Raw genomic sequence first — 27,038 nt, 5'->3', positions numbered from 1 at the left:
TTAATGATACTCTATATTTCTCATCCATCCAAATGTGGAGGAGTGAATGAAAGGCAATTCAATTTTGAATCTGATTCTCACTACCAGGAAAGCATTGGTTGTTGCTGTGGAAATGATGGGAATACTGAAATAAAGGAATAATTTCTTCCTGTAACCTGTGATAGAAAACTAGCAGAGCATATTAGATTTTGTAGAGCAGTTTGCTCTATATTTTGTAGAGCAAATTGAAAACAGTTCAGAAGATGAATAAGTAGGGGTCCATGTATTAAAATTCTTTCCATAAAGACAGTTCAAGAAATAAATGGAGTTGACTGAAGAGATCTATGTGGTTACATAGGAATGATGCAGTTAGTAGCAGTGCAGAGTTGTGAGAATCCCCTGCACACAGGTCCAATATGAAAGAATTTGTAAACCCAAAAAGTCTGAATGGCAAAAGGGATTTTTATTAGCACTGAGAAGCCAGCTTTGCTAGGAAGACATACTCCTCAGTAGCAAGGTCCTGTCAGAGAAATAAAAAAAAAATATCACTTAGAAGAGACTATCTTCAGAGCAAGCAAGAGTCCTGGCAGACAGCTGTGCCAAGAAGAGATATCCCTTGGTAAAGCATAATCCTACTTTGGACTTTTGCAGAGATTTGGAGTTCAAAATTGTCTTTTATTGGCAGTCTTGAGCTGTGGCTTCCCTTGAATGAGATTCCTTCAATGTTATCAATGCCCCCAGGCCTAGATTTCCAGTTGAAAAGAGTACTTATTTTGGAGTTTCAAGCCATTTAATAGGAATATCAGGCCCAGATTTCCAACTGAATAAAATCATTTTGAAGGCTTTTTCTCAGATCCTGGAATTTAGAGGATCTGAGCTATCTCCAAAAGATCAGTGGAGGGTGATTTGACAAAATCTCCAATTGAATGATACTGTTTAACTTGGAAAAAGATTTGTCTGGGAAAGTATGCTTTTTCCCAGACTTTTCAGAGTCTAACAGGAATGAATAAAAAAGCTTTCATGCTATTATAAAATAGAACTGAGAGTACTAAAACTCAGAAAAAATCAAAGTTGTGATACAATGCTAAAAGCCACAAAAAAAAAAAGATTTTATTTATTTTGTTGTTATTTATAAATTATATTGGGAAAAGATTAAGATTTTAAAAATAGAAATGCAGCTTGGTTAGATAGGAAAAGGATAATTTAAAAGAGAGAAGAGATACTTAATTCTTACATTTTTTCTTACTAAAAATATTAAATTTTTAATAGATTGAATAACATACTGAAAAGGAATTTGGCTGATCCAGATGGACCAATTACTGAGAACTTCAAGAACTGGCAAATATTGCTGTCATGATATTTGAAAGATCAAGAGCAGGAAAGGTTATAAGGGACTGAAAAAAGGCAAATTTTCCCTGATTTAAAAGATAAAAGTAGAGAATGAAGTTTTCAAGCTGTAGACCAGTGAAGTTGACTTTGAATTCTGGGAAAATTCTAAAACATCATTAAGAGGTGGTTAGTGAATATCTGGAAAAGATTGAAGAACAGTATTTTCATCTTTCTATTTTTTTTTTCCTAGTGTTTTTTTTTTTCCCCTCTTTTGGTGCGATTTTTCTTACACATGACAGATATGGAAACATGTTTAAAAGGATTGTACAAATTTGACTTATATCAGATTGCTTGTCTTGGGGATGAGGGAGATAAGGAAAGGAAAAAAAATTAGAACACAAAGTCTTACAAAAACAAATGATGAAAACTATCTTTACATGTATTTGGAAAAATAGAATACGATTTTTAAAAAAGAGAAGAAAGTTTAATTTCAAAAAGTCAGCATGTCTTCCTCAAAAACAGATCATGCCGAACTAATTTTATTTCCTTTTTGACAAATTTACTAAACTAGTCAACCAGAGCATTGTTGTAGCAAAGCATTTGATGAAGTGTCTTAATGTTATTCTTGGGTTAAAGATGGAGGATGTGTATTAGACAAAAGTACAATTAATAATTCAAAACAGATTGAATGACTATGCTTGGTCATTGTTAGTTTAGTTTAGTGTGGCAGGATGTCTCCTATACGGTGCTATTATGAAATTAATGCTTAGCTTTGTACTGCTTTACATTTTCAGTTACTTATTTTATCAGAGATTTGGATAAAGGCATAGATGACATGCTTATCTAATCTGTAGATGACACAAAGATAACACACTAGATAACATTCGAGATCCCAAAAGGTTCAAACACTGAGCCAAATCTAATGAGATGAAGTTCAGTGTGGACAAATGTAGTCTTACTGGGTTGAAAAAGTCAACTTCACAAATACAAGATGATTAGATAATCTGAAAAAAGATATAGAGGCTTCAAAAAAAAAGTTCATTTGATGTTGGGCTCCATTAAAATAATCTTAGCCTAGAAGAATAAAATGATGAGTCTCTCTGCACCTTGTTCTGGTCAAACCAGACCTAAAATATCATATTCCACCTGGCTGTCCAAAAATAAAATAGGCTCCCTAATAGATTCCCTTTCTTAAGCTGAAAATGGATGGCTACTTGTTGGCTATGGCATTTCCTTTCATGTACATTTTTTTGTTCTATATAACCACTGAGGTCATAAGATCACACAGTCCTAGATTTAGAAAGGTCCTTAGTGGTCATCTAGCCCAAGTTGCTCATTTTCCAGTGAAGAGATCAGAGAAGTAAAGGTAGCAAAGCTGGATTTAATGCATGGCATTTAGCTCCAAATACAATAGTTTCTACTGCACATCCCCTAGCTTCTTAGTTGCTCCTGTTACTTCCTTTTCAAGTTAATTTCTAATGGTAGTTTCCTTTACATGGAGTGTTGTTTCTTAATGTTTTTATGATCGCTATCTACAGTTCTCATCTTGCATTTTTTCCTAGTTCATATTATTATTGGTAATAGGAAAGAAAGTGGATGAAAGCATATCTAGCCTTGGTATGCCTACATTGCTTTATGACAGCTTGTCCTTTCTGTACCCACTATCACCACTTTCCATGTTCTTTTTTATTCTCACATGATTTTATGAGTTACTCTGAGATTTTTACTTTCCTTTATGAATGCTGGTTGAAACTAGTGATAAAAGCTCATTCTCAATGTCAAATGATTGAGCTTCATTATGTAGCTTCTAAGTAAGCCAACCAAATTAGCCTGAGATTGCTTAATGAAATAAGTCATGGTCTTTCAACCTGCTGGTCTAATGCTGAATTGGTGCCTTATGTTTATTCATAGTCAATTTTAAGGTGATACAAGAAGTCAGAGAGTAGAATAATAATGGCCAAAGGCTTCCACAGATCATTGATAGTCTGAAGTACAGGACCATTTCTTGAAATTAAATTCAGCTTGGCCTCAGAAAATCTGGTTGCTTATTTCCACTTCTAGCACCTTTTTTTTTTAATTGGTTATTCTAACAAAAGATCTTGGTAACCTTACCAAAAGAAATCTCAAATTTTAATTTACCAGAAATACATAGAATATGATTATAGATTGGTAAATTTCTAAAAACAGCAGCAGTCTTCCTCCCAGTAATCTTAATTAAACATTGCTTCTATCTGACAATTTTGAGAGATTTGGTCCTACCAGTTCATTTCCTTGACATAAAATTTAGTTTGCCAATTTGGGACTGGAGATGAGAAATCTACTGCTTTTCAGTATGCATTTTTTAATTCATAATTGAGCCATTACTAAATTAACCATTTCAAAAATCTTCTTTTGACAGAAATGCTATGTACCTATAACTAGCTAACATTTTCTCCTTTAAAATTTCCCCCAAAAACGTTAATTTTGAGAAGCTCACTACTACTTTGGTGATTATATAGTAAAAGTGAAAAGCAGGTGCATACTTTCTTCATAGCTCTGAGATTTAATCACTTTTTAAAATTGATCTGTTACATATCTGCCCTTTTTTTCTATCAGTTTTGTAGTACCCTGATACAATTGGGATTAGTGACTTGGCTAGGGTCACAAAATAATCATTATTCATAATCCATAAAGCTTCTAACTTTTTATGACTATCCATGACACACATTCCTTCTTTAAGGCAGGTAGTACTTGCTTTTTCAAATTAGCAGTGTGGTAGTTAATTCTGAGACTTCACAGAAGTAGATATGGCATAAATACTAAATAAAGAAAGAAAAAAATTCCATAGCAGCAATCAGGTTTTCAGTCTGGCACAAACAGCTTCATTTTGCTTTGGAGATGTCTTTGTTCTTCTTGTTAGATGAAAGGTTTGAAAATCCTTTAAAAAGAAGTTCTGGTATTTAATCATATTTTGAAAATCCAGGATGGCAGCTGTGTGGATAGTTAGTAGTTTTGATTAGAACCCTGTAGTTCCTCCAAATGTTTGAAGTGATTCCTGCAAAAAGATCTATGTGTATACTGATACATGGAAAACTGCCTATTTGTCTGTTTAAGCATTGTTTTGTGAAATTTAGTATCATTCTTTGAAAAGGTGAATCTGCAAGCCACGTTCTTCCCTAAAACATGTTGATCTTTTGCCTGAAGGTAGAATTAGTGTGTTGCTACTTAACCAGTTCTTTGAGTCTTTATGAATCTTACATGGCAATTGAAAATATATTACTGTCTATGGCCATACCACCCTGAATGTACCCGATCTCGTCTGATCTCGGAAAATACGTTACTGGGTTTTTTTTAAAGGATATCCATTTAATTCATGCTTGATTTCTAGCAACACAGTAACTTGAGATAGATGGAGTTATTATTATTATTACTCACTCTGTGATTTATTGGTCATGAAGCTAGGAAAGGAACCTTGTTCTTTCTACCCAGCTTTCCAGACTGCCTTTAAAAAGTTTCCTATTTCAGCAGCTGAGTTTTGTTTTGTTTTATTTTATCTCATAATTGTAGAAATCCTCTTCTCAATGTAGAAAAGGGAGCACCTGTTTAAAATTATGTTTAATTCTGATAATGGTAGAAAGGCTATTACATGTATATTTTACATGTACATTTTCTTTTTTTGTGTACATCCTGCCTTTCATGTGCTACTGCTGCTGTAATAGTAATTATAAAGTTGATAGCTATATGCATGTGAATAATATATGCTTAGATGTTTTCATCATAATAGTCAATTGATAACTCATGAAATAACCCATAAAATCACTTTATATTCAGTATAAACTTTGCAATTCTATTAAAACTTTTCAGATTTTATAGATTCACTAATTCTCCAAATATTTATTTAGCAATTTAAAACTGTAAGGTAAGCACTGACAATTACACATTTATAAAGTACAGCTATTGTTTTAAAAATAGGTGCCCATGTGAATAGCTTTTGTATTGCTGTTTTTAAAATTTTATCATAGGACATTTTCCTGGCATGCCTTGTAGTTTTTCTACTATCTATAACTTTTTAAAGGGCCAGAGAGAAGAAAATCAAGGAGTCAATAACCAAGGAAACTGTGCCTTGTGCTTAGCTAACTAAGCTAGGCCCAAAAGTAAAGCAGTTGGGATTATGCCATAGCCCAGATTGCTCTCCAACTTATTTCTTCTTAGGTCAAATCTTAGGGTATAAATTCATATTTGCCAGTATATTCACTGAATGATTCCTAATTGTCACATGCCTATAGAAGTTCTCAAGTGAAACAAGAGAGACAGCGCCTATTTAATAATTAGAACTTGGGAGGAAAAAACAATACATTAAAAAGTGTTATAAATAAATACAAAATACTACACTACTTAAAGAAAGATGTATGAAATAGTGTTATTTTTACATTCCTAACTTGCCCTATAGAAAGTGTAGTAGTAACTAAAATTTCTTTCAATGATAACTGAAGTTTCTATTTTGATACAGTATTTCAGTTTTGGTACTTTATTGGACCCATGGGATGACCCTAGACTACTTGAACCCCTGAGTAATTAGGGGTTCTAATCTAGAACCCTAGAATTAAATGCAATTTTCCTCTAGACTTACTTACAGGGGAACATTTACTGAATCACGTTACACTTCTGATAGCTTAATTTTTGGTCTAGAAGTTGTAAAGATAGGTATTTCTTCTAGTGGCTCATAAGTGATAAGATTCTCTGGTTTATACTTTCTAAATTCCTAGATAAGCTTACATCCAGAAACATTATATGTGTGTGTGTGTGTGTGTGTGTGTGTGTGTGTGTGTGTGTGTGTGTGTGTGTGTGTGAGAGAGAGAGAGATCTTGAAATGTTAAAGTTTAAATATAAATGAATTATGTGTTCTTTATTTCTTCTTTCAATGAAATGCTACCCTCTTTTTTTTTTTTTTCCAGCAAGTAAATAATGGCCTTACGCTTAGTGATCTTCCTCTGCACATGCTGAATAATATATTATACAGATTCTCGGATGGATGGGATATCATTACTTTAGGTCAAGTGACCCCAACATTATACATGCTCAGTGAAGACAGGCAGTTGTGGAAGAAACTTTGCCAATACCATTTTGCTGAAAAACAGGTAAGGTGTATATGATGTTAAAAATGTGTTTCTCTGCCTTTTGAGAAAGTCTTACATATATAATATATATGTATATATTCATTATATGTATATATATATATATATATATTCATTCAACTGTACTCTACAAAGCACTCATATGACTACTATTTCAGCAAAACTAGCAGTGACATTGAAAAGCAGAATGAATGGCTTCGCAAGGTGGTAAGATCCTCCTGATAGAGATTTATAAACAAAGGTAGAATGTTGTGGAAGCAATTTTTATTCAGGTAAGGTTTGAACTCTGGCCTCAGAGATCCCCTCCATGTTTGAGATTCTATTTATGGTTGTTACATATTATCTGCTCTAAAGACATATTGTTTGATTTGTGGGAGAAAAAAGGTAAATCCAGTGAATAACACAACAGAAAATAAGGTGAGAGAAGATTGGGAATAAGAGGAAAAAAAAGTGGGAAGAGGTATCTTGTAACATAAAAACAAATTCTAGGAATTCTTGCTTCCTCTCATATATGGACATTGAAACTTCATAAGGTGGTCTTGAGACACTCAGAAAATAGTCTTTTTCTTCTTTTAGTTCCATCTTGAGAAGTATATTTTGGAGGCACTTACCTTAATTCCTTTTCCTTCTAAATATATATTCATTTATGCATTCTTTGTATCTTAGATTTTTTTCAGGCACTGTCATTGCTCAAGGCTATCCCTTTTGTTATTAATCACTTTTTCCCAGTGAGAAAGTACATTGCATTTGTATAAATCCAGATTCTAGAACATTTTAGGAACTATTTTATGAAGTTTTTAGACCCCTTTTTGCTACAATTATCACTGAAGTAACTTACCTGAGTCACTTAGCTTTTTAACATTTAGATTAGTTGGGTTTTATGTAGCAATTAGCACTTGGGAACATACGACATTTATATACAAATTTCCTTAGACCAAGAAGTATTTTTAAAAATCATTTTCAAAATTGACTCAGTAAAGCTGTCTATATAGTTTATAGATTTATGGGTCTACATGGTATGTGGAATATAATAGGAATGTGAGATGTGAGCATCATTTAGAAATTAATTTATGTAAAAGTCTCATGGGTTGAGAAGCATTTCAGAATTTATAAACCTCAGGTGAATTGAATGTAGAAGTTTTCACTTGAATCTCATTTTAAATCCTATAAACCCATATATATGGATATACATATTTGTTTGCATATATACACATGTGTATATGGATATATAAAACATAAAAATTAAATATCTTATCAGAAGTTCTAGTATTAAAAGTATCATGTGTTTGTTTTTATATTCCCAATGTAAAATTAATGAAATAAAAAATCAAGTATTTATTTGAACTTTTTAGGAATAAATTTTAAATAGTTTTTAAAAGATAACACTAACTAGATGCATCAGTAATTTTTGTCTAATGATCCTTTTTGAAACATCTACCTGTTCACTTTAGTATAATTTATGACATCTGAATGGGGGGGGGATAATTTGTACCATAATTTTCTAGGGTAAACTGAATGAAATTTATTTCCATTAAGATAATATAAGCATAAGATCCACCATAGAGGTTTTGAAAAATGAGCAATTTCCTGATAGAATTGATGAATGGGTAACCAAGGGAGGTCTGCATATTCTTTATAAAAATAGATGTATGTGGCTGGGGGGGGGTTAGGTGTAAATCTAGTTGATATTTCTGAGTAGTTGTTGGTTTAATTTAATTTGAAAAAAACATAAGCTCAATTACTATATAATTACAAATTGCATCACAAATTTATTTTATGTGTTCTATTTCCAAGTTATCATCTGTTCATTTATTCATCCTACTTATATTTATTCAGTACCTAGTTTGTGCAAGACACTATTTCCCAAATTCATAATAGATAATAAAATTGTCATCAGAGTACAAGTAACATTACTCACATTGGTTCTTGTTCCAGGAATTGAAGCAGATTTTCAAAGGTCATTAGAAAAAAAGTGTTTGGGAGGGGAGAAAAAAATCATCCCTTTTTATTAGAAAACCGATTTACTCAATACTTCCAAAGATCTCTGATTTCATCAGTGTGGGTGTTCCTTTCACCAACAGCAGATTGGAATCAGTACTTCCCTAGTTGGCTCTTTCATGAGTTGCTATGGACAAAAATATTCATCTCTTGGTGACCAAACCTTTCTAACTTGCTAATCTGAGACTGAGAGCTCAGAATAAGATTTTAATGGAGGAATGAACACTAGTCATGATTAAAAATTATGCCTTTTGAAAATTTAGCATATCCTGGAACATCTGAATAGATTCAATTTGACTAGAAAAAGGAAAAATAGCATTCTGGGAAGAGTGAAGCTGCTCATAGAGCTGGCCATACATACAAGCCAAATCTGGATAAACTAGCTCCTTTTGATTTATACTGAACATCAAAGTTAAGACTTGGAAGAATTTCACAGACCTTTCTAAATATAAAATTTAGACTGTTCTGATGCTAATGAAAAAAATTCTACCTAAATCCCATGGATTCAGTTATCACTTCTCTACAGATGACTCTCAGATCTTTTTATCTAATTCTATTCTAACTCTTTAACCCCAAGTCTCATATCTCCACCTGCCTATTGGATAATTTGAATGTCCCATAGATATCTTAAATTCAGTATGGCCCAAACTGAACTTATCTTTTCCTCAAAACCAATCTTTCTTCCTAATTCCCCTATTGCTGATAAGGATATTATTATTTTTCCAATCACAAAAGCTCCCAACCTAGGTATCATCCTCATTTTTTACTTTCACTCGTTGAATCAGTTGCCTAGTCCTATAGATTCTATTTTTATATTATCTCTCATACATACCTTTTACTCTCTTCTGACATTACTATCTTCTGGAGTGGGCCCTTGTTATCTGCTCCTAGACTACTGTAATAGCCTTCTGGTGGTTCTTTCTGCCTCCTCTCTTCATCTTCTGTCCATCTTCTACTTAATTTTCAAAAAGATCTTCCTAAAGTACAATTCTGACTATGTCACCCCTCTAGTTTGTAATGTTCTGATCATCTCTCAGTTGTAATCCTTTTCTGGGAGGAGGTTTCTTTTCCATATAATCTTTTCCTCTATGAGCAGGTTTCTTGGGAGGTTTCTGGAGCCTCCAGCCAGCCTCTTCTTCTTCCTGAATCCTGGCTCTGAATCTCCTCCAGCTCTTGTCCTTTCCCAATCCAGACTGCTCACCAGGCTCAATGTTGCCTCTTTTTATCCTCCCAGAGAATGGGCGTGGGATAATGCAAGGGCTTCTGGGAAGAAGTACTCCAACCAATGAGCTTGCTCCTCTTAGAATTCCTAAGGTGTAAACTCCCTTTAAAGGCCCAAACCAAAGGTCTGAGCCAGAGAACTGTCAAGTCAACCTGAATTCTCACCTTGTCACTGTCCAGGACAACCTGAGTTCTCACCTAGTAATCCTAACACTAGTCAATCAAATCCAATAGTTTGCAATTACCTCTAGTATTAAATATAAAGTACTTTGGTTTTTCAAGTCTTTCATAATTTGGCCTTTTCCTATCTTTCCAGTCTTCTTATATCTTACTTTTCTCTATTATTATTATGGTTCAGTGCCACTAACTTTTTGCTGTTTCTAGCACTGGATATTTTGCATTTTCACAGGCTGCCCCTCATATCTGAAATGTTTCCTTTCCTCATCTCTACCTCCTGGCTTCCTTCAAGTCTCAGCTAAAAAAGCCCCTTGAAGGAAGAACTTCCAAAATGATTCTCTGTAATGCTAGATCCTTTTCTCTTAGATTATCTGCAGTTTACTCTTAGATATCTTTTTTTGGTACATAATCACTTTGCATACTGTCTCTTCTCCCTTTCCCCCAACCCCAATTAGTCTATGAGATTTGTAAGGCCAGGGTCTTTTTGATTTTCTTTTAATCCTCAGTGCTTATTTAGTGTACAGCACAGAGTTGGTGCTTAACAAATGCTTGGTAAGTTGGAAATCTGTTGTATTTTGTTAGATTTTAGAGCAATTTAGTTAACATGACAAAAGCAAAAACAAAAAACAAAATCCCAAGAGAGGCATTATTTTTACTGTACACACCATTAAATTAGTAAACATCATAGCACAAAATTATTTAAATACAATTCTTCATTTGCTCACTCGTCAAACATTTCCTGAACATGGCGTTTGTACAAGTCTCTGTTCAGCCTGAAATTGTTATCTGAAACACCCATGTAATAAATTCTGTGTTAATGGTTTAAAAAGACTTTAGGATTTCTGCGTCATTATTGAGCATTGATATTTTTTAAATCTCATACATTGTAGAAAGGACATTGCTCCTTTTTAGTTCTCTTGGCTTTATATCTGTTTAGTAACAGATACATCTGGTCCTACAGTATATAAAGTAAAAGAAAAGGCAATCAATCAAAAATCACTTATAAGGCAATAACTACATGCCAATTACTAAGCCAACTATTGAGGATACAGAGAAAGGACAAAAAAAAAAAAAAAAAAAAAAAAAAAAAAGATGGTCGCTGCCCTCAACAGAGCTCAAATTCCAATGAGGGAAGCAATACACAAACTATTATATGTAGAAGATACATTCAGGCTAATTGGGGTCCAAGGAGTAAATAATCTCGTTAGAGAACCATTAAGTCTAGGGGAGAGAGAAAGGCCTCTTGAACATGACTTTTAAAATGAGTCTTGAAGGAACCAGGAGACAGAAGAAAGGAGGTATAGGCATGGACAGTAGTTAATGAGAAAGAATGAAGTGAAGAAATGGGAGTTTTCTATGCAAAGAATAGCATTTAAGGCCAGTGTTGCTAGATCATAAGAAAAGGTGTAACGTTTAAGAAAACTGTAAAGATTAAATTGTATTTTTTAAATTAAATTGTAAAATTAAATTATTAAATTAAATTGTAAAAATGTATTGATTTAAATATAGGCCAAACCTTTAAAATGAGATTGAAAGGAAATAACTATATTTTGAAAAATCACAATTATATATACCACTCTCAAGTTTTCTTATGTCAAATTTTGTGAGAAATTGTGGTTTATTAAACTGATGCCACAAATAGATTTTCAGATGCCATTTTTTCATCACTGGGGGCAGAAAAAATAAGTGACCTTGAATAAAAATACAGGAGAATTGTGAGCATCCATTCACAATGACAAGTTTGGGATTTTTGTTTTAAGAATTATACCTCTTGACCTAGAGAATCTATTATCAGTTTGTTCTAGCACTGCATGTGATTAGTTTTAAGGTTGTATCAATGGCTAACGACAGAATTTTTTTAAAAATATGAATATATGTTTCTTTTAAGGAGAAGAAATGAGAATCTTATAGATAATTGAAGATATAGATAACTCCTCAAAACTTGAATTTTTAAATATACAAAAGGTCCTAATCTGAGTTAACATTTTATCCAAATGAATTCAGGTTTTTAAAAGCAATTACTTTCATTTATGTGGTTTTTAAAAAAGAAATAATTGTTCTTAATAATATAATTTGAAAATTATCTTCTAATTCCAAAGAAATTGCTTTTCCTTCTAGTTCTGTAGACATTTGATACTCTCTGAAAAAGGTCACATTGAATGGAAGCTGATGTACTTCGCACTCCAGAAATGTTATCCCATCAAGGAGCAATATGGAGACACTTTGCATTTTTGCAGGCACTGCAGCATTCTTTTTTGGAAGGTAAGATTTTAAAATGTACTGGTATGTAAGGTGTTAGAATTTAAAATTAGATATTAAAACAAATTGTTAACTATTCTAATATAATTTCCAAGGATAAAACATAATTAATTGTTCTAACTTTATAGCAATTATACCTACCCAGAAAAGTTAAATGGGCTGTATTTTATGCAGTGAGATACCTATCACTAAAAGTGTTCGAAGTAGGAATTGTCAGGGGCACTGTAGAGAGAATTCTAGAATCAAGTGGGAGATTACACTAGCTGACAGGAAAGAGCTAGAGCTAGCTCACACCTGTTGACAAACTGAGCATTAAATTCTCAGTTTGAATATTCAAAACTCGAATCAATAAATGCTACAAATCAAGGCTAGAAGTGATGTTTTGTTGATTGTCTCATCTTGAGAAAGCAATGGAGAAAATATTAATAATTCAGGTTAAACTTAAAGGTATGCCATATATGGATTTTCTCAATAAGAGCATTCAACTCTAAAATTCTGTGTAATTATTAAAATGTATATGGATATTAAAATCCAACTCTGATTATAAATTAAATGAAAATAAGTTAAACTAGACAACCATTTTCACATAATACTTGTAATAAAAAATAAACATATTTTTGAAGACTTTTGTTGTCTAGCCACTTTTCCTGTGTTACTTCAGGCTATGACTGCACATTTTTCAGAACTGCTTTCCTTCTCAAAGTCTAGTTAGAACAGGTGCTTCACCTAGCTCTAGCCAGGAATTGTTATCTTGAGCCAAGAGCCATCATACACAAAAAAGCTCTAAAACTTCACTACTCACCTCTAACATTTTGGTGCTGAGTCTAGTCTCGGGGATCCATGGAAAATGCCAAAGTTCAGAATGATGATTGTGAGAGTGCAGCAATTAGATGAAGAGTTTTTTCACTAATGTAAATTAAGATCTGAATTGGGTATCAGTTCTGTAGGGCAGACAATCAGGCTTTTCTTGTCATAGGTTTTTATATAATCCCCCACACAATGAGTCACAATACATTTTTCTTGTTTTTATAAGCTTTTTTTCTTGCCCTTAAATTGAGGTAGTTTCAAAAGCAGTATAGTTTTTTAAAACCTTAAATTTAGAAAATAACAAGTATGTTTTGAAAGAAAATTTAGCAACATTAATTTTACAATCACAAATAGTCATGTTTGGTTACATATTTTTACAATTGAAAGTTAACAAAAAAAAATTCTTGAAAAGATGACTTAGGGCCACTTTTTTCACTGGCTCCTACTATCTCAGAAAATATCAAAATAGTCACTATTTAAATCATTCTTCCTCATTTTTTTCCCTTTTCTTTTCTTTTTTTTTTTCTTTTTTTCTTTTTGCTAGCCAGGAAAAAAAAAACTGTACCTTAAAAAAAAAAAGTTCCTTTAGTTATTCAATAATAAATTTCTACATGCTATTTCTTTCTCTCCTGGTCATCATTTGGCTCTTTAAAATGAATTTTCAATACTTGAATTTGAATCTGGATGTATGTAGTATTCAAGGAATTCGAACCAAACAAAACAATGAGTCTGTCATAGGGAAACCCTAAGTTGGAGGCACTGTGAACCCCTTATGGGTTCATCACACTGATTCTTTAATCAGTTCCTCCCTCCTTTTCAGGGAAGGAATCATCACCTCTCCTACTGATACAAGTAATGAAGATGACTTCTACTGCTCTGTTCCTCTCTTTAACCTCTTAATTGTTTCCTTATCAACTACCTTTAAGTTAGGAGCAAATCTTATTTCTGAAATTACTGAATGTCTTTGAGGGGACAGACTGGATTTGTTCTTTTTTTTTTTTTTTAATTTCTCTTTCATTTGTTCCAGTGTGGTTTGTAATGAAAAATAAATTGTCAAAAGAGATATAATTTAAGTTAGTTTTGAAAGTAGATTTTTAATTTCAGATTAAATTATATAATTTTTGAACCATTGGTGGCTTCAATAGATAATGAAATAATGTCCAGTACTTCCTAAATCTTGTCATCAGTGACAAAACAGTCTCAAGAGTTAGCTGAGGCACTGAGAGGTTAAGTGGGAATTGTCACAAGCAACAGGAAGCTGTCAAAGGTGGAACTTAAACCCAAGTTTGCCTGGTAATAGGCATTCTATAGAACTATGGCTTTTGCATATATAATTTACATCAGGGTTCTTTTTTTCTCTAACTTCCCTTCCTAGTGATTTTTTTTGCTTCTAAAAGAGGAAAAAAAAAAAAAAAAAAGCATGCAAAATTACAGTAGCCAAGATACTAAGATCAGCATTGAGAATATTGTTTGTTTGTTTTTTTAAATTAATGTCTTAAGTTTCCCGAGATGGTAAGTTTTCTTTCTAAGTTTCAGGATACTTAATATTATTTTTACTTATATTCTGCTGGGAAGAGAGAAAATGAAAATCTAATTAATAGTTTGGCTTAGTGATAGAAAATGTCTTAGTTCTAGTCATACTTCTGCAAACTAATAGCTATATAACTGTAGACAAATTTCCCTTCCCCTCTCTGGTCTCAAATTCTTCCTCTGTAAAATAAGGATATTAGACTAGATAATCTCTAAAGCCACATATCTAAGGCTCTACCAAAAAATTTTGTTTATATAAAAAAAACTTTAAGACACATTGAAAATACATAACCTTTTATCAGACAAGGAAAAAATAAAAGGAAATATATGGCATGAATTGGCAAAGATGGAAACATTCTAAATTGGAGGGTTGTTGAAAGATTGGTCCATTAATGCATTATTGGTAGAGCTATGAATTAATATAACCAATTTGGAAAGCATTTAGAATTATACAGATAAAATGGCTAAAATGACCCAGAAATAATTCTACTATTTAGACTATATACTCCAAGTAGTCCACTAATTAAAAAAAAAAAAAATTCTATAATCATTTGTATAAATTAACTCATGGGAGTTGTTATCAGGAAAATATTTTGTAAACTATATAGCATTCTAAAAATGTGGAGTTTTTAAGCATATTAAAATATAAAGAATCAGATTTACCAAAAAGATAATTTAGGGTATATTATTTCCTGTAAAGATTGACCAGCCTCTAAGATGTCTGTCTTACATAGACTACTGGACAGATGGCCAAGGAATTGAGCCCAGAGTTGAATAGGAAGAAAAGAAAATGAATTGCCTTAGAGATATTGCAAAGCTTTTTTTAAACAACTCCCAAGTTCCCATGGAAACAAAGGCCCATCTTTTTAATACCAACATTCTACCAGTGTTGCTATATGACAGTGAGACATGAAATAAAAGTCTCTGAAGAACTTTCCAAAAATGAATATAACACACAGAAAATTGGAGAGGTAGATGCTTATAGTGAGCTGCCTGCAACATGCAAACTTCAAAGAGCATAAGTAAAAAAATGTCACCAAGGATTTGAATGATGAGAAGAAAAGATGGTCACCCAAGCTGTAATTAAAGTGAGAGAGTAAAGTAATTTCTAGCATTTTTATAGAATTTTTAAGGTTGGGGGGGGAAGCACCATACATATCTTATTTAATCCTCAATTCCCATACAATAGATATAATATTACTCTCTTTTCATATGTAAGAAAACAGAGAAAATTACCTTGTGAATTATCTCTGACTTATTTAACACTAGGAAGTGTCTGAAATGGGATTCAGATTCAGGGATTCCTCATTTCAGTCAAACATTTATTCCTCTATGGCACTTAACTGTCTCTGATGATCTTTGACCCAAGGATTTTAAATTTATATCTGATTGATAGCTCTTCTACTGTTTTAGCAGATAGGTAAAAACAATTCCTCAACACTTTGTTAACAAAAATCGTTATTTAAAAGAAGCTACCAGATGATGCTTTCTCTCCACAATTCTGTCTCCAATAATGATTGCTGTTTAAATGGCTTCTTGCCTAATTCTGGTTTGTTCAATACCCATAGTAGTTGCCTCTTCTGAATTGGGTTCTTAATATTCTGAAGTTTGTGCCCACTGCAGCCAAGGTCTCCAATTTCCTCTAATACAGGATAGTGTTTCTAGGCTCTATACCACTGTGGGAAACTTGTATTTCTTTCCCAAAGTCTCCATCTTCCTCTTTGCTTTTAAAAAAAGCTTTTCATGGTGCCATTCTTAGATGCTACTATTCCTAGGTCCAATTTTATAACCTGCTCATGTTTCTCAAGCTCATTTTCCTCTTTTCAACCCATACTTATGAATATATTGCAAAATTTAGCTATCTATGATGGTGAAGTATCCAGGCGAGAGAAGAACAGGGCAGCCAAAATAATGAAAATTTATGAGCGTTTATTGCTAGCTAACGACTGCAACCCACTAGAACAGGGGGGTCAGCAAATGAGTAGTTTCAGGGCCACATATTTAAAGGAAGAAGAAAGAGACATCAAAATGTTTCTTGATACATTTGTCATAATAAAGGAATTTCTACTCTAAACAGGAGGCCAAAAAAAGAGTTATCAATCTAAGCGGGTCATTCTCAGTCAGCAGCAAGCTTATCAGGTTTCAAGGTTTCAGGGCAGTACATCTGGGTTATTAAAATACCATCTGCAATAGGGAGTGAAGAACTAATAATAAACTTCTAACTACAAAGATTCGAGATTATATTTCTCACAGTCCCATTTGGGGTGCTTTTCTACTTCAATGGGTCAAGGCAGAGAACTTGAAATGCTGGAACTAGATCCTTTTGTATTTTGCAGTTTGCCCTTTGAGTACCTTCAAATACTCTGATGGTTATCTGGATTTCATTCTGAATTATCAGTAAGTAACATACTCATCCAGATTTAAGAGGGGATATAGAATTTACAGGAATGAAGGAGATGAGGTAAGGAAGAAGGCAGTTAGTGGAGAAGGGGTCATTCAAGTCTCTATTGGAAGTCTCTAATGAGAGGAAATCAGTAACCTTCCAAAACTTATGAAAAGTTTCCTTGCAGCTACTCCCATGAGGAAAGTAGCACAGTAAGTCAGTTGCCATTGTCGGTGAGAGGATACCACTGCAAGCCACTGCCGGTACTAAATCTATTCAAAACTCCTAGTGCAGCATAACAGTTTAACTTCAGCTCAAGAGTTTATGGTATGTTAGTCTCTTCAAAGGCAGGAAGAGAAAGCTATCTCACCAGGAATACAAGTCCCAGGATTCACAGTTAAGCTCTGGATCCCTCAATCACTGCCTGCCAAAAGGTTAGTTATCTTAAAAGCCCAGTTTACATTGAGTTTTGGGGAAAAATCTTTTTATGAGTTACAAGATGATGGGGGGGGGGGGAAGATATGTGTATAACAGCAAATTGAGAAAAAATTCCTTGTGACCAAATATTCTTTAGCTCATCAGAGTTTCATCAGAGCAGAAATCAGGCAAGAATCATCTCCTAGTTATAATGACCCACAACTTTGCATTGCTTATTCAGCTTTTTGTTTCATTTACTGCCTTTTTGAGCAGTGTTGGAAAGTCTTAAAAACTTAAATTGGACAAGAATCAAAATGGGGAGGAATTAAAATTATCTAGCCTGTAAAAGATATAGACCTGTCAGAACAAAATGCAATTCAAGTACTTTGGATACATTGCAACAGATACATTTTTCTTTAAGCAAATAGGATATTAAAAAAACCCAGATTTGCAAAAGGTAATCTGGGGTATGATGACTCATTTTGCAGAAGAGTGTTGTTTTTGTTTTTTTTTTTAATTACTTCAAATAGAATTTTCTCATGTCACTTTTTAAAATATGATTCATTTTCCAAAAATTTTGATTTTCACATAATTAGGTAATAATTTTTGGAACTAAAAGAGATCTCACAGGCTATCTATCTAGTCCAATCCCCTCGATCAAGAAAACTGAGGCCCAAGGTGGCTAAGTTGCCTTGAGTTTACTAAAGTGACAGAGTAGATATTTTAAATTTTAATTTAATTAATTTAATTTAATTTAAATTTAAATTTAGATATTTTTAAATGCCAAATCCTTTGACTCCAAATCTAGTGTTTTCTACTATATCACTTTGCTACATCCTTACAGAAATAGGCATAAGATAGGACATTTATTTAGTCAGCAAACATGCATCTTATACTCTTAACTAAAAAGTCCTCCTACACTGTACTTCTAGTGGGAAGTGGCTCAGTACAGGTGGAGCACTGAGTGGGCATATAACTATGGAAGTAGTTTACAGATCATCCTTCATTGCTTTCCTTCATTAAATTGAATTGACTAGAAGATAGTGACCATCTGTTACCCTTCTCTAAAACAAAAAGAAAATACATTTTATTTGCCATAGTTATGCTATAACTAATTAAAAGCTCACTGTTGGCTAAGCTGAACTTTGCTACATAAATTAGTGATTTAATTTTATGAACTTTGCTACATAAGTTAGTGGATTAATTTTATAAACTTAATCTTATCTGCAACCATTTTAGGCCAGAACAATTCCTTTACAATAGCATAAAGTATAGTCATTCTGCACTCAAGATTTGTAGAATTTGGAACTATCAGATGTGAAGTTTTAAGCTCTGCCTCTACTGTTCTCCTAAATTCACACTCACCTGTTTTTTAGAGAAGATGTATGCAATGTTAAAAGTACTTCTGCCCAGGCATGGGGGTTCCAGGACAGAATATTGTGCACATTATCAGATTTCATCATTCTGTTGGATCTTTTGGCTTGATTGGGGGGGGGGGTCAAGTCACAAGAGGAGGGCTCAGTCCAGAGGAGGTATTTTTTTTTAAATAGCTCAGTCCAGTTATCTTCTGCTTTATGAATCTGTCGTTAGGTGGATGAATGGCTTCTCTTGTTGTGATTTTTGACTCATGGTTACCTAGGGAATAAAAACTGGTAAAAATAATTCAGTGAAATTAGTAATGGTCAGAACTTTTTTTTAACTTGAAGTTAGAGAAGTAGCCTGAATTTTATCACTGCATGGATTGTCTTTCAGGGTCATTGTCTTTCAGGTTTCATTGTCTTTCCTTCCTAATATTTTTGACATGCAGATAAAAAGAAAGGTTTATATATATATATACATATATGTAGTAAGAATATAGTGGGTAAATCTGAAATTGGTATATAGTGTTCATTAAAATATTTCAAATGTGAATTATATTAGGATATACAGTATGTGTTTATATATATATATATATATATATACATATATATATATATATATATATATATATATATATACTATAAGGTTCAACTCATGAAAGAAACAGAAATGCTTATTTAGAAGATTTCTGTGACATGTCTCATTATTGTAATAGAAAAAATATTGTGATTTGATGCATATAAAATAGAATATTGGTAGTTCCTTGTATCCTTTTCTAGCAGTTTACTTTAACTACTTCATTGATAATTTATTCATTTGAGAGCTCTGAAAGAAGAGGATACCTTTTTTTTTGTCTTCCATGATAGTTTCTTCAAATCAGTGAGTTTTTGAGATATTATTGTCTTGTGTGTGCTTTATTTTTGCTAAGATTCTGTTCGCCAAGATTTTATTTCTTTAGTTTGGCAATTTGAGATGGAGGAGAGAGAGTAGTAGGGTTTATATGGTGAACTAGAACTTCCTTTTTATAAATAATGTGTTCCAAACCTAAATGCTTAAATTCTATCTGATCCTTTCCCAACTTAACTTTTCCTTTTTTACTTTACTGCATTCCCTCCTGCTTCTTTCTTCATGATCTTCAAGGACTACCATCTTGCTTTATTATTTAAGGTACTTTCATATTTTACCATATATGCTGTCTTTGGAATGAACAAAACTAGGAGTAGTGTTCCAATTTATGTCAGTTGTGCCTTGTTCTGTTGCATTCTGTACCTGTCTCTGATCTAACTCAAAGTTTCTCATACTTTGTGTTGCATATTTATGTGAATGTTTTATTTACCATTTGTTGTTAAAGTTCAAAGGTCAATAAATAATGCAGCTAGATCTACATTACGTAATAGGGCAGGAAAGTTTGGCTACCTTTAGCACTATACTAATAATAAAATGCTTTTACTTTAAAGCATTTATAAATCCAATCTAATTAAAGTTCAATTATGAGGGGCAATTTAGAACTATTAATATGCATTTCTAATACAAATAACAAATATATGCACTGCACTTTGCTAATAAATCATTATTTTGAAAATAGGAAATAATTGCATGTATCCTGTATATTCTTTATTTCTGACTATTATTTAAGTGCTTTACTATCTTTCTCCTTGCATTAAAATGTTATTATAAAACTTTTAGACTTTCTTGAATCATTTTTTTCCTGTGAAACAGATACCAGGAAATCAGAAATCATCAGTAGTAGTTCTAGATGTCTTGTCAGTCATATTATCCATTTTACCCTATTTGAGTTATTATTGCCCAGCTAAAGTACTCTGAGTCCCACCCCCAGCAATACCACAGAATTGTGTGATCTTTCTTCCAGGATCCTAACTGAAGCATTCCAAGAATGCCTTTCTTGTATTGACTAACACATTTAAGCACCTAGTGTCAGTGGCAAATATCACTGCAAAGTGATTCCCCCCCCCCAAGTCCCTAAATTAAAGAATGAATCAATAAAAACAGTGCCTTTGGAATGAGAGAGGAATGGGGTCAGTGTTAAGAGTAAATGGAAGAAGGAAGTTACAATGGGGGAAATCAGATCATCTCAAATAGGGTTGCAGAAAGCTCTAGGGTTTTAATGCAAGAGAATAGTCTTAGCAGAATAATGAAATCTTTTTGTTGACATTCATATATTATTTTAACCTTAAGAAAATGGTTTTTCTTGGGCACACTCTAAAGGTGAAGTATATTATTCTTGACTAACTTAAATAGTAATTCCCAGAGGAAATCCCTCTGGGATTCCCCCAGAGGAATTTCCCTCTGGAAACTGTCATTTCTGTAATTGCCTGAACAATGCTAATAATAACCAAACTTTCATAAACACACCCTCAAAATAGTGTCAAATGGCCTTGTTTATTTCAGTAAATAATTAAGCTTTAAAGAGAAAACTTTACACTTAAGGATATTACTCAGTTTTTGCCAACCTGTTGATGTAATCTGCCTCATATTCTTTTACCCTCTGCAGGATTCAGGACACCCCTGTACAGCTAACAATCCTGACAGCTGCTTCATGCCAGTGTCACCCCAGCACTTCATTGATCTCTTCAAATTTTAATGGCGCCCTTGCACTTTGCCTCTTTGTTTTTGAAATGATGTGTGGTATGCTTTCTGTGCAAGATCTAATGGTAAATGTGCAATGTGATTAAAAAAAAGGGATGGGGGGGGAGGCATCCCATGAAGCCTGGGTTTGCTGGAATGATATTAAACCATTTTTGAAGTACATTTTCTAAAGATAATGTGAGGTAAAAATGTACATACTTTTGCATATTGTAATATTTATTTGACTAATGAGATGGGATGATTAAGGAAAGGGACTCACACAACATGTATTTGTCCTTTTAAAAAGTTTTCTACATATTAAATTTTGCACATTTATAAATATAATTCAACTAAAATTTTTTGGACTTTGAGAGTCAAGCCATTTACTAATAAACACTAATAGCCAACTACATGCAAATTTTAAGTTATGGTTTTCCTGTTTTGTGGTAAGGACAAAACTGACCCCTGTATATATACATTATGCAGAATATTTATTTTTTTTAAAGTGTATTTTATTAATCACATTGGATATGTCCAAAGCAGTTATTACTGATAAGCATCTAATTTAGGGAAACAGTAGCCATATCCTTTTGATTTGTATTTGTGAATGGGATAACATTTGTGGTAAAGTGACATCTAGGCTAGGGAAAATCGTAACCTTTGATTGTATTGTCTTCAGGACACTGAATGGCCCAAGCTACTGGAAAGAAAGACTTTAGTACCTTTTTTACTTATTAAAGCACTTAATAACAAAAACATCAATTTTTTTTGTAGAAACTTTTTTTCTATCCTAAGAAGAAAATACAAAAGTAAATCCAATGCTGAAAAAATTCAGGAATTAAGCATTTGTCCAGAAATTGAGTTATGTACAGCCCAAAACATATTCTAAAATATTGCTTGTTTTGAAACAAATTTTGTAGACAAATGTAATAAATCATGATTATCGGCTGATTTCTTTTTTGTCATTATTTTAAACTTTAAAAAAAATTTAAAATCATACTCTCTATTCTTAACTTCTCTGACTCCCTGCCTGATACATGAATACTCCATTGCAATATCTCCGGCACTCAGTGAGCCAGTCTATACATTAGTGTTTCTGGGAATACAGAAGGCATCTCATTTCTCATACGTGGATAGATCACTATCAGAAATCAAAAAGTTTTTTTTAATATTCATTTATTTTATTTTTTCCTTTATAATAGCTTTCTATTCTTTAAAATATATGCAAAGATAATTAGCACTACTGTTTATCTACCCAGGTTACTTATACCTTTGGAATCCAATACTTAATGTGCAACAAGAAAATTGGATTTACACACATATATTATATCTAGGTTATACTGTAACATGTAAAATGTATGAGATTGCCTGTCAGCTAGGGGAGGGAGTAGAGGGAGAGAGGGAGGGGAAAATCTGGAAAAATGAATACAAGGGATAATGTTATAAAAAAATTACTCATGCGTATATACTGTCAAAAAATGTATAATTATAAAATATATGCAAAGATAGTCTTCAACAATCTACCCCTGCAAATCCTGCATTCCAAATTTCTCTCCTTCCTATCTCCCCTCCCCAATACAGCAAGCAATCCAACACAGACCAGACATATGCAATTCCACCAAACACACCTCCACATTCACCATGCTGAACAAGAAAAACTAGACCAAAAGGGGGAAAATCTGACAATGAAAAACACAAGCCAACACCAACAACAAAAAAGATGAAAATACTATGTTATGATCCACATCTGATCCCCACAGTTCTCTCCCTGGATGAAGATGTTTCTTTCCACCACAAGTCCACTGGAACTGGAACTGAATCTCTCCTCATTATAGAAAAGAGTCATGTCTATCACAAATTAATCATCCCTTAACTTGTTGCTGTGTATAGTAATGTTCTCTTGTTTCTACTCACTTCACTCAACATGAGTTCATGTAAATCTCTTCAGGCCTTTCTGAAACCGGCCTCCTATTGAAGCATCAAAGGGGGCTTGAAGAGAGAGAATAATGATCAGGACAGCATACTGATGAGCATAATAAAAGCTGATTAGGGAATCAATAAACATTACCTACTATGTGTGTAGTGCTGTACTAAGTACTGAAGATACAAATATGAGGGGGAAGAAGAGGGAAATTTATGGGGACATGATGACATTCACTCAAATATCATCTGGATTAGAAATGAGATTGCTAATCTGCATACCCTCCTCAAGGTTTGAGGAGGTATAAAAAGGATTGCCTTGCAGTGATAACCCAGTTGAAGTTATGTAATACAAAGTTGTAGTGTTTCCAGCTGGCTCAGTTTCTTGTGTTCCATTCACAGGAACATGAGCAAAGGAGACAGAGTAATGAGTTTGAGGTTTGGCATAGTGTTGTTGGCAATAGAGCAAGATGACAATTCAAGGAAGGAAGTAAATAAGCATTAAGTACTTACTATGTGCCAAGCAATGTGCTATGTACTTTATAAATATCTCATGTGATCCATATATAATGGACAATGCAGATTTAAACAGGTTCACCAAGTAGTCAACCTAGGAAAACAGGTAACCAATACAGGGGCGATGATCTGGGAAAACATAGGATGAAGTATGTGGATGCTGGGATGTGCAAGATCAAAAGCATGGCAGTCTCTGGATCATTTGAACTGACTAGACTTATGAATTGCAAAATTAGGGTGTTGGAGGGAGTATCAGCATGTATAATAAAATCATCTAATAAGAGATTCAAGAGTTATAGTGGAAAAAACAAGTCAGTTACTATTCAATTACAAGAGATGAAGAATGACCTCAAGACCAATAAATAATGACTGCCAGTATCTAAATGAAGCGATAGAAGTAAATAGTGTCTACATCAAAAAAAGCAGAAATGATAGTAGCAGAGGGAGATTCTACAAGTAGAAATTAGGGAGCAGGAGTGAGCCTACTTCTCACTTTTCACAGTGAATGTGAGGAGAGGAGATCAATGAAAGTGAAAATATAACCAGAAAGCATGGCCAGAGATGCAACAGCAACTGACCAAAACCCAGAGAAGTTCCAAAGGCAGAGATCTCTGGTCTTCTAAGAAGTGAGGGTGATGACGTGGCAGAGACAACGTAGCCAGCAATGTCCATTAAGGAGGTCTTCAAGCAACATCTGATTTGTAGACATAGTCAACCTTTTCAATCTTTTTACAAATTCTTTCCCATGCATTCTATCATACAGCCACACTGGCCCACATGATATCACACTTAACGTGACGTCCAGTATCTATGCCATTTCACTGTCTCCTTTCCTTCGATACCCTACCTTTTCACTTTTGTCTCCATTTCCCTGGCTTCTTCAAAACTATTCCAATTACACCTGCAAAAGGTCTTTCCAGCTCCCCTTCAGCTGTTAAATAGGAGCTTCCCCTTTAAGACAGAGATCTGAGAATTATTTAATCCAGCCCTAATTTCTCTGCTGACCAGTTTCCCATCTCCAACTACCTATTAAATAACTTGAGCCGGATGTCTCATTGATACCCTAAAAGTCAACATATCCACAACCAAACTCGGTATTTCCCCCTCATCCTCTAATCTTGCTCTTTTTTCCTACTTCCCTATGACTACTAAGGACATTGACATCTTCCCAATCACCCAGGCTCACAGGAGGCATGTGTCCACTTCTCTCCTGACACTGCCACCACCATGGTACAGGCCCACATTATCTCAAACTTAAGACTATAGTTTGATGTTAGTTTTCCTATGTTCTCCCCACTCCAGTCTATCCTCCAATTACAGTCAAAAAGGTCTTCCTAAAACACAGTCTAGCCAAGTCATTTTCTTATTTAATCAATTCCATTAGCTCACTACCATCTACAGGATAAAATATAAAATCTTATGTTTGCCAAATTCTTTTCAAGTTCTTCTTACCTTTCCAAGCTACTTACACTTTTTTTCTCCACCCTCATTTATTTTACCATTCAGTAACAATGGCGGCCTTATTGTTGCTCCTTGGAAAAAACACCCCATCTCCTGACTTGTGCATTTTCTGCCTGTACCCCATGCCTGGGATGTTCCCCCTTCCTTTCTCTTTTCTGGCTTTCCTGACTTTTTTAAAGTCTTGACTAAAATTCTATCTTTTCAAAGGCTTTTTTATACCCTTTGATGCTAGTGCCTTTCCTTTGAGATTACTTCCAAATTATCCTCCATATTTCTCATTGTCTCCCTCATCAGATTCATTTTCTAGAGGTCAGGGACTGTTTTTGCCTTTCTTTGTATTCTCAATATGGTTCCTAGAAATATTAAGCACTTAATAAATGCTTGATGGCTTTGCTTATTTGCATGCCATTCTGTATCCTGTGGTACCTAAATTATCCAAGAATTGGATAATGTATATACAACTGGTACCTGGTCATAATTATACCCAATCTGGATGAATGTCATTCAGCAAGAGCAAATTTTGCCTACTTCATATCATTGTTGTAGAGAATCACTTTGTAAACCTTGAAATATTCACCACCTCTTTGGTACTGATCTTACTGCTTCCCCACCTACCCAACCACAAAGTCCTAACAGGTTTGAGATGGAAAAGACTGTAATTGCACATCACCTAATTCAACAACTTAATTTTATGCATGTGGAAATTTAAAGCTTGGAGAGAGGGAAAGTGACTTGTCCAAGATAATATAGGTGGTACACAAGTCATAATTAGAACCCAGATCCTCTGAACTCAAATCCAGTGGTCTTTCCTTTATATCCTATTACTTCATGAGAGATGGCTCTGAACTCTTGGAAAAATAACTTTTCCTCCGCATCCTCACCATCTTAAGAAATATATAAACAGTCATATCCTATTGACAAAGCTGATAGAATAAATAAACTGCTGGCTTAAAGTCAGAAAGATCTGAGTTTGAATTCTGCCTCAGAAATTCAGAGCTGTATGATCCTAAATAAGTCACTTTCCTCTCTGTGCTCCATAGGAGTTAGCAATGTAGCTAAACATGGCTTAGGTCTACAGAGATGTAGGGAGAAGTGTTCCGTATACTGAAAAAATATACATAAAGTAAAAAAACTACAAAATTGTTCTCAATCCCAAACCAAAGGATGAAAAACTTGAACTTCTCCAGCAAACAATTTTCATCTGAGCTGTCTGAATTGTGATTTGAAGCCATACTGTATATGTATAATTTTGTGTCAGTGTGTACAGGAAAAAAATATGAGTATGTGATACAGTAAAATGTTGTTACAATATTTACATATAATTTATATGTAGCATATATACATAATTATTTTTCCTTAGATTCTTTGTATTTGAAGTGCTTAGCACAATAAATTACACATAGTAGGAGCTGATGAAATGTTTTTTGCAGAGTATGTGATCCCCAACTAATGGAAAGAATGTTGGATAAAGAAGTGAGATCTTAGTTCAAAACCTACCTCTGTCACTTATACTTTGGGCTTCATTCAGCTTCAGTTTTCTCATATGTCAAATGAAGAAGATGAACTGTATAATCTCTAAAGAGTCTTTCATTTCTGATATTCTAAGACTCTGGGTGCTAGTTCCCTCATCTGTAAAAATTATCAGACTAGATGATCTTTAAAGTCCCTTCTACTCTAGATCTACCGTCCTCTAAAAAAGTTAAATGACAACATTCCATTGTTTCTAGAATGACCGTTTAAGCAACAAACTAAAAATCTAAGAATTATGTCAGGTAACAAATGAAAACTAACAGAATTAACATAACATAACAAAGTATCAGACATGGCAACCTGAAATACCATACAGCAGGTCAAAGGATTTGCAAACACATATCTTCAAAAATAGTAACTTTTGTTTGACCCCAAAACTGCTGGGCTTTCAGAAGCCAGCATCCAGGAGCTTAGTTCTCAATAGATTTTGTGATTTTCTTTTATATGCTTCT

The 27,038-nt window shown here is 33.6% G+C and overlaps 1 protein-coding gene across 7 annotated transcripts in view; it reads left to right on the top strand.

The window, feature by feature from the left end:
- The window catches only part of FBXO25 (F-box protein 25), a 158,154-nt gene extending 136,044 nt beyond the window's left edge, over positions 1 to 22,110 (top strand). For 4 of the 7 annotated variants that reach the window (XM_074287988.1, XM_074287992.1, XM_074287987.1 and 1 more), the window contains 4 exons: positions 6,243 to 6,425; positions 11,937 to 12,080; positions 19,714 to 19,740; positions 21,086 to 22,110. In XM_074287988.1, coding sequence (XP_074144089.1) covers positions 6,243 to 6,425; positions 11,937 to 12,080; positions 19,714 to 19,740; positions 21,086 to 21,175 — 444 coding nt within the window. In that variant the 3' untranslated portion in view covers positions 21,176 to 22,110. The remainder of the gene's footprint in view (positions 1 to 6,242; positions 6,426 to 11,936; positions 12,081 to 19,713; positions 19,741 to 21,085) is intronic. The other 3 variants (XM_074287991.1, XM_074287993.1, XM_074287990.1) reach the window with 1 other exon arrangement.
- Positions 22,111 to 27,038: the final 4,928 nt, after the last annotated feature.

Source organism: Sminthopsis crassicaudata, chromosome 2 (assembly GCF_048593235.1).
Source record: "Sminthopsis crassicaudata isolate SCR6 chromosome 2, ASM4859323v1, whole genome shotgun sequence".
Taxonomy (NCBI): domain Eukaryota; kingdom Metazoa; phylum Chordata; class Mammalia; order Dasyuromorphia; family Dasyuridae; genus Sminthopsis; species Sminthopsis crassicaudata.
This window is presented reverse-complemented; position numbering and strand designations above follow the sequence as displayed.